The sequence below is a fragment of the Dermacentor andersoni genome, chromosome 3 (genome assembly GCF_023375885.2).
Source record: "Dermacentor andersoni chromosome 3, qqDerAnde1_hic_scaffold, whole genome shotgun sequence".
Taxonomy (NCBI): Eukaryota; Metazoa; Arthropoda; class Arachnida; order Ixodida; family Ixodidae; genus Dermacentor; species Dermacentor andersoni.
Window position 1 is genome coordinate 213,251,671 of NC_092816.1, and position 8,986 is coordinate 213,260,656.

Here is an 8,986-nt window from a genome sequence, read left to right on the forward strand (position 1 = left end):
TAGCCTCTGAACTGGCATTGGCACTTCATGTTGTGTCTGCAGCCATAAGGGAGGCACACGGCTTTTGTAGCTCGCCAGTCTTGACAAGATTGTGACAAGCATTTTCAACTTCATTTTGCAGAACAAGCAAGCCAGGATTGGCAATATTCTTAGGCTTAAAGTGTGCCTGCCTTTTTTTTTTCAGAGTTGCGTGCAGTAACTTAGCAGCCCTCGGATGCATCAATCAATAAGCCACGATTTGCCTCGAGGCCTATTATTTTATATATCAAATTACCTATACATGAAACTTTATTGTGATCCCCTTCAGATTCGATATATCCGGGTTCGACTGTAAGTGCTTACAAGCCTGCCTCAAAGTGCCATAAATCTGTCCAAATGGCGTTCACAATCACAGGAAGTCGTTGCAGTTACAGTTTGCCTGCAGAAAACTTCTGTATACCTGGTGTCATTTGACGCCAAGCCACACACTGACTGCTCTGCCCGAATAAGACCAGGATGGATTCACTTTCTTCGAATTCAGCACGCAGGGTGTCCTATATTAGTCGCAGGTGGCTTTAATTCTCCATCAGGATATAACTCGTCATCAGCTTGTGGGAATCATGTCTGGGACACATCTGTGGATGCACACTTCCAGCTGTTCCACAACATTGCAGTCAGTGGAAAAGGTCGTTCTGATCACCCCCAATCTCTGTCCTTCCTGCCCAATTTGTGATGGCGGTGAAGGTATAGTGCATTCGGATGGTGACATGAACAGGACTGCTGGGCGAAGTGGCTAATACGCCTGCTCTCTCAAATTTCTACACATATTCCCGACTTCGTCGCTGTTGCAGAGTTGTTACTGGGGCGCCTTTCAGGAGGCATTGCTCATAATACAAGGTCTGTCGTCGCAAAACCGTCAAGAATTTCTTTGAAAGGCACTTGATTCAGCAATGCAGATGTCCTAGGCAGATGAAGGTCATCTGGCCCCAGATCTGTAGCTGTTCCATCTTTGGGCGACTCGGCGCTGGGCTGAGCTTGCTGCGGTGCGTGATCCCACCTTGATAGATGGGAAAATTCAAATGTACCGTGTTGCAGCACAAGCCCGTCGGCACGGACGAAGGCTCGACAGTGGACGATGGCTGGATTGGTGCGAGTCCCTCAGACCCTCATCACGCACATCCCCTCTCTGGCGTACTTTTCATGCAATATAGAAGGGCCAATGTCAGCCCGACCCAATGAATTCTGAGCTTCTCACCTCTGTGCAGACGCCGCTGAACGCGGCGCGACAAATCGCGTGGCCATTGTTCCCACACTATGGTGTGCTTCCTGCCTCTCTAGAAAATTGTGATCCTGCCCTGTTATCCTGCCTTCGATGGTTGGCTGGCACCCTAATCCAGAGGCAATCGCTGGAATCCCGCCACCATTCACTATGCTAGAGTTGATAGCAAGTATTGATGTGTTGAGACCATGCACAGCACCTGGACCTGACGGATTACCTTACAAATTGTTCAAAAGCATTACAGAGACATCATTCGTCTCACTCCTGGATAACATTAATCACGTGTGGACTGAAGACAATATACCAGCATCTTAGACACACGCGTAGGTTATACTAATGCCCAAGCCAGGAAAAGACCCTAATAATCTCTGCAATGTTCGCCCTATTGCCTTAAATGCCACGGTCTGCAAATTAACTTGAGAATATGCGTGCTTCGCAAATAACATGGTGGCTTGAACAATTTAAATGGTGTCATCCTGCACAAGTTAGGCTTCGTTGGCACCTGGGTATAGAAGAGGGACTTGGAACACTTAATGGCATGGTTTTGGCAGGCAGTCGGATGCACCCAGTGGAAGCAATATTAGCCATGGATGTGCATGGAGGTGCATGTACATTGCTATACTTGACATTATGCGTTGAGTGGGACTACCCGAGCTTGTCTGTAATTTCGTAAAGTGCTTTCTAACTCAACAGATGTTTGCCATCTGCATGGCGGGACATGCAATTGGCAGTTTCAACACAAAGTAGAAAGTGACAGAGCGCGCAGTGCTTGCACTGTTGCTCTTTAACCTGGCAATGCTACCCCTCGGGTGGGCCCTGGCAGCAATCTCGGACGTATAGTGCATTATATACGCCGATGATATTTTCTGCTCGCATACAAGCTGACACTGCTACTCACAGTGAACTGCCGCTAACTTTGCAAGCACCTTTCCCATGTGACCCCCAGGGTGATTTCCTCTGCTGTGCCACTTGAGGTTTAAGTCCACCGTGTGGTTCAAACCTCCCAGGCAGCCTTACCTGCCAGGAGGAGATGGTGTTGCGGGGATTCCGTGTGGGGGCGGCCTTTACCCCATCAGTCACCTATGCCTGGCCACATCTCCGTGGACCCTTTGGGGATACCTGCCCATATATTGCTCAGCTCGAGCATCTGCAGCTACGATCAAACACCTGTTGTGGACATGCCCTGGCCTAAACCAGATACGGTGCTGCTACCCGCAAACAGTGGGCCTTCGTCCCACGAGACCACCTGGACTATGATTCTTGGCTCTATGGGACCAAGCATTCAGCACTATTGATGCACATCGCTGAAACTGGCCTGCATTTCTATATTTAATAGTTTATGCCATTGGGCAAACTTTTAAAAAAACAAAAACAGAAAACTTACTGTTGTGCCAACTACAGTGAAATCATGATGATTCGAAATCTCATATGACGGATAATTAGAACTGATCAATTGCTTGATCAGATGATTTGAATAGGAAAGAAGTCCTGTGAATTCAGATTCCTAGAACCACGCAACGGTTATTTCGAACAAAATTTCACACATTTACAGAGCACCTTTTGGGCAAACCCAGGCCACTGCGTCACTAGCTGCATTACACCAACGTGTAGCGCAGCAATTGAGACTTGTAGCTACCTGCCGTGGTTGCTCAGTGGCTATGGTGTTGGGCTGCTGAGCACGACGTCGCGGGATCGAATCCCGGCCACGGCGGCCGCATTTCGATGGGGGCGAAATGCGAAACACCCGTGTGCTTAGATTTAGGTGCACATTAAAGAACCCGAGATGGTCAAAAGTTCCGAAGTCCTCCACTACGGCGTGCCTCATAATCATAAAGTGGTTTTGGCACGTAAAACCCCATAATTTCAGACTTCTAGCTTTGCATGATACATTAAGCCCACCGTGCAAGCTCCACCTCTCCATGGGGCAAAGTGCCTTACGTCGAGAGTTTCAGCGTACTGTCATTGCGTGCCATGCTTCAATCGATAAGTACATTAATGACGCAGTAAAGAATTACCTTATTTATTTATTTTTATTTGTACATACTACGAATTCATTTGGTCTAAAGCAAGAGTGTGGACTTGTAAATAAGACAATACAGCTAAACCTCAATGTAACGAACTTCACAATGCACTGTCCCACTTTGTTCTTGCACTCGTTGCAGATTCATCCTGAAGAAACACTTGCAGCACTGCCATTTATTCATTCATGAGCAACACCATTGCGGTAATATTGACAATGCCATGTCCGGCATTTTGAGACCACCTTTGGTATTGAGTTAAAATATCTTGTGTTTCCTGACCGTAGTGCTTGCCAAGTGTTCTATGTGCTAAGAGCGTGTGGTTCTAAAATTTCAAAATATGAGTCCATGAAGCACAGCGAACCATCTTGGCCAGCAGACACCCTTACTGAATAAAGAACTTGGAGCAGACAAATTTGTTCGGAGCGTAGAAGTGGTGGAGTGAACGATTCCGCATTGGTCTCTGCAGACTGCCCACAGGTGCAGTGCCGGCACGCATACACGCCTCGGCAGCCTGACGAACTGGCCCTGGAGGAGGCTGACGTGGTCAATGTGTTCCGCAAGATGTCCGACGGTCAGTGTTGTTTATGCATGTTGTTCACTGTGTGGCAGAGCAAAGTGCCCAAGAGTGTTCAGTTCTCGTGAAACAACAGAAAGATGGGGGAATTCTTACGGCGCCATGATTTTAAAAGCCTATACAAAAAGACATGCATTCATCCTTGAAAGAAAATAGAATGACCATATGAATTCTGCCACTGTGGAGGAACATTTAATTTGGCAATCGGTGTTTTTTGCACCCGTTTTTGAAATAATGCCTTTCCTCTTAGCTGGAATGCCCATCCATGACTGCATGACTGCAAACAAAGAACAATGAAAGCGTGCTCAAATTTCACTTAGTTACTTTGTAATTCACTGTACAACAGCCTTGATCACTGGTGATGTTTACGTCCCACACCTGCCAATCTTAGATATTGAAAAATAATATGGTTGCTGCCAAAAAATACCATAATTTAGTTAGAAATTGTTTCAGTACTCAAGGTGGCTGTTCATTAAAAATTTGCTGGCATTTGCTCCCTATTTCACAGCTAGAATTATCTGCACCTCAACTGCTTTGAAAGCTTATTCAATAAATATTCTCATGACAGTGCCCATAATTTCAGTTGTCATTATACACTGCTTTTATAAGTGGGCATTGCTGCCGCATGGGTAGGTCTGCATAATCGACTGGTCCAGAAAATGGCGCAGTGAAAACTTGCTTGGTGACTGTAAAGCCTGGTGTGTGAAGGAAAATGAAATTGTTGGTATCAATGTGGCAATCATAAACGTGCTTTAACATCGGACGTTTTGCGACAAAACAATAAAACGTGGCAGGTATGACATCCTTTCAACATTTTTGTGGGTTGATCAACAACAGAAACTGAGATTTTGGAGAACTGTGCTGTTATGCTGGTAGTCATGTGCAAAAACTCTTGAGACAAGCACGTGCCAGATTGCTTCAGCATGCTGCCTGTGACGTTTACTTATGCACGTGTGCAGTTTCTGATGCATGAGCATACAATTGGCAGGTGCACTTGTCTGCATTTGCCCAACTGAAGACTGAGCACTAGCTGCACATGCCGGGACTTGTCTCTTGCTTATAGTTTCACCATGAGGGAGCCACATCTACATTTTTCAATTTCACAATGCGAGCAAAGTGCGCTTGTGCATATTTCTTGCAAAAATGACCATGCTGCCATTAGTTACGCAAAATTTCCCCTTAAAAATAAAGCCAGCTTTACAGTTATGAAGATTATGTGTCCTCCGCTTCTGCAGAGGAGCATAAAAGAAAGCTGTAAGCAGCAAATACTGAGCAATTGTGCTGGTTTGGAAAGTAAACCTACCATTACCTAGTGGCAGATTATTGATTACTAACTGAGAAAGCTTGTTTAAAGGGCCCCTCACCAGGCCACATAGAAAATTTCAGTTATATGCTGGAAGCTGTTACGTGCATTCTATGGAGCGTTCTACTGCAAGAATTTTTCAAATTGGTTCATTAATAACTGAGATATAAGTATTTAAGTGCCGCTAACCCATGATTTCAGGAGGTCAGCGGCACTGCCAAGAGAGACACGCTTTCTACTTGCTCCGTCTAGCCTCCGCAAGCGAAGTTCCTTCCCTGCGTTCCCCCATACTGGAGCTCGAGAATTGCTTGACGCATACGTCACAGGCCGTGCCTTCTTCTATTTTTTTTTCCCACTTCCGCCCGCTGATGGTGTCGCATGTGAGCTGTTGCATTTGTCTCGTTTCCTGCAGTGCACAATTTTGCACACTGCACACAAGAACACCTGACTTGCGATATAAGTCAGTGCTACACAAACAGTGAGGCAGACACAAATGGATCACAGAGCATGACCACGTGCTGGAACATGGTAGAAAATGACATAGTTTCGCTGTCTGCACGGGTGACTGAACGACGTGGGGACAAGTAGACGAAACAGAAGTACATCTCTCTTGCTACAGTACAAAGTAAAACAATAACACGCAGCCATTAGGTTTGTGTGTTTTATTATGTCTGTAAACTTTAATTCGTCTATTGAAGCAACAGATTACACAAGTAACAAATGTTGCCTGGAATAATTGTCGAAGTCACATGTAACTCTGAGTGACGTCGCAGCACATACATGTATGTAGTATACATACATGTATACATACATGCTCTTGCGCATGTGTCGCCTCTCTGGCTGGGAGCACGGCACTTGCAAGGAAAAGGGCAAACGATGTTTGGTTTGAAATTTGAGCTCTTTCCACAGCGCATAGAGATGTAATGATTAGCAGACATGATCGTTAGCGTGCATTGTATAACTGACCCTGTCGTGAAAGCCATTTGCGATGGAGGATAGAGTGCGCCGAGTGCTGATGGTTTCATGTCCGCTGTGTTTTCGCCGCTTAGTTCGCATTGAAGCAAGAGCCAGCGTCACAGAGCCCAACAGAGCCCACAGAGCCCAATCAGAACATGTATTTGTCAGCGGTCAGATACTGTGATTTTATGGCCAGATGAGGTCCCTAGATAAAACAACCTTTATCTGGGGATCTTGGCCAGAAGGCTCGTCGCGGCACCCAGTGGCGGTCACAGTATCCACGCTATGCACTACACTAGAGCTATCTGTGAGGCCACGTGCAACAGACACAGCTATGTGCAGCTGTTGTGTGTAAACCAGAAGTGCAAAGCGGAAATACCTTTTTGGTCTGTTTGAGATCGAAGACCACATATATTCATTTATTTAACTGTACATTAGCCATAATCGCATTACTGATAATGTTCTTCCAATCAGGAAATCTGCCAATACTGGTTGGTTGGCTGCTTGTGACCTAGCCGCTGACGACGTCGCAAAGAAGAGAGAGCAGGCGATGTTTTTTGTTTTGTTTTTTTTTAACACTTCCCTGCTGCTTGCAATGCAAATATTTGGCTCACATGTTCACAGGAGCCTCGTCTGCAGATCGGCAACATCTTGTTATGTCAAAAAAGTGTTTCAGGGCCTGTTTCGATTATTTGGGGCACTCTGAAACTTGCTTCTTTTTTTTTCTTTTTTTTTTTTTTAGAATTTCAAGGTCCAGGATCTTCACTTAGTGCAAAAATGCAAACTGAAAGATGCCATGGCGGTAATACTTTAAGGGAGACACGCGTGACTGAAGAATATTGTTGATACCATAATTCCTTAGTTAAACTTGCCAGTGTTTGCGGAGTTCCATAGCCTGCTTCTTTTTGGATTAGTTGGAGCTGACTTGCTTCAATTTACATGTCAATAACTAAAAAAGTATGTGAGCTCATACAAGCCTGTGGTATCTTATCTTAGTAAAACGTTCTAATGTTATCTTTGAGCCAAGAAATGTTCATGTTGCACTTCTAGCGATATTAATTCTGAAACTCCTTTTTTGAGCAAAAGATTAACGATTAACGCAGTGCCGGGCGACTGGACGAGGACAGAGGTGCACGCACACAGCACTGTCAAAATTCTTCTCTGTCCTCGTCCAGTTGCGCTGCACTGTGTTATCATGAATCCCAACCAACATGCTTTAGATTATTTTGGATGTTGTCATTTGAAAGCTACTATGGTTTGAACTAAAACCCAGAATATTGAAATGTGTTTAAATTTTTGCATGTATCGTAATGAGGATATCGCTGCTGGATGCACTATCATGGCTTTATTCTTCACATCATGGGCCGTCCATCCTTCGTCATTCTCCTCTATTCATTTAGCCATGCATCCTGCTTTCGCGCGTTTCTTTAATAATTTGTTTGAAATTACTTAGGAGAACATACTTTAGCCTGCACAAATCGTTACATTTACCCTAGACATTGAATGGAGAAAGGCATAGTTGCACTCGGTGTGGTTTGGCAGTGATGCACCCAGACCACAGGAATCCTGTTTTTACAATATTCTCAGAGAAGGCATAATACTGACACTTATCTATCGTTGAGAATGTCGCCTAGCCTTTCTTTTATCACTATATTTTAACTGCCAATTGGAGCTAGATGGAAAGTGAGGCATACTGAAACAATCATGCCTTCCGAGCTGCAAATTTGTGATTACAGCAATGCGCAGATGTTTGACTGCTACACAGCAAAGTATTTCTTGAATATAAAATATGAGTGAAACATCTGTGAACTTGTGTAAAACTGAACTTGATTTGGCCTGGAGAAATCCTTTCATTATATGCATATCTGAGGGTCTATGTTTGGTGCATACTGATGCGATTTGCTGAAATTAGTTGTGAGTGAGCCTCTGTTCTAGTGTCCACAAACGCAGTGTTCTCTTTGCAGGCTGGTATGAAGGGGAGCGCCTGCGAGATGGGGCACGAGGCTGGTTCCCTGCATCGCACACGGTGGAGTTGGTCAACCTGCACGTGCGCTCACGCAATCTGCGCCTTCGTTACCGCCTACTCATGGCCTCACAAACACTGCTTGAGCAGCAGCAATTTGGCAAGAGCGATGCCTAAATAAACTGCCTCTTTGTCTTTCTGTTGGTGTAACTCGGGACTTCTTATCAGTGTTGGTAGCATTTCTTGTATTATAGTCACCAACTTTCAACCAGAAACACTCCATTTTGAGTGAAAGGCTTCTGAGTGATAAGCACCATCACTTGCTCGAAATTGCCTCTTGAGTGTTTATTGTTCCTAGATGTCTACCTTAGTGTTTAAGGGTGGCTGTAAAAGGCAGCTGACCCTCCTCCACCCCCTTGACAATAGAGTACCCTCCTGCACCCACAACATAAATGTAGAATCATATTCAGCCCCCAAAAATGTGTTCTTGCTACCATCAAACCTGTATAATTATAGTACGGAAACTCATTTTCTCCTGCATGCAACAAATTAATAATTACATTTAATTTTATTGCAGTCAGCCTTGGTTTTGATTTGTAATAGTATCACAAGCATGTGTCTTTTAAACAGAGCAGGTTACCCATTGTATCACTAACCATTGTATAGTAGTATGCAGGACACACCCACATAATGGCACAAATGCCAAGAATCGTATAATATCAATCTGCCATCACTGTATGTGCACTGCCTGCATCGTGTGTTCAAGCCTGTTTAGGCAAACTGTCCGAATGCACATTTTCATTTTTACCTGTGAACAAGGCCGCTGTGTGGTAGCCAAAATGTCTTTTTTAAGGATCCCTGAACCACCCCTTGGGCTTGGTGAAAAAACATAGTCCGCAGATGGCATACG

The 8,986-nt window shown here is 44.7% G+C and overlaps 1 protein-coding gene across 4 annotated transcripts in view; it reads left to right on the top strand.

Moving 5' to 3' along the window:
- The window catches only part of Exn (Ephexin), a 182,108-nt gene extending 173,833 nt beyond the window's left edge, over positions 1–8,275 (top strand). For 3 of the 4 annotated variants that reach the window (XM_050184427.3, XM_055073448.2, XM_050184419.3), the window contains exons 15-16: positions 3,746–3,850; positions 8,078–8,275. In XM_050184427.3, coding sequence (XP_050040384.2) covers positions 3,746–3,850; positions 8,078–8,253 — 281 coding nt within the window. In that variant the 3' untranslated portion in view covers positions 8,254–8,275. The remainder of the gene's footprint in view (positions 1–3,745; positions 3,851–8,077) is intronic. The other variant, XR_008613590.2, reaches the window with a different exon arrangement.
- Positions 8,276–8,986: the final 711 nt, after the last annotated feature.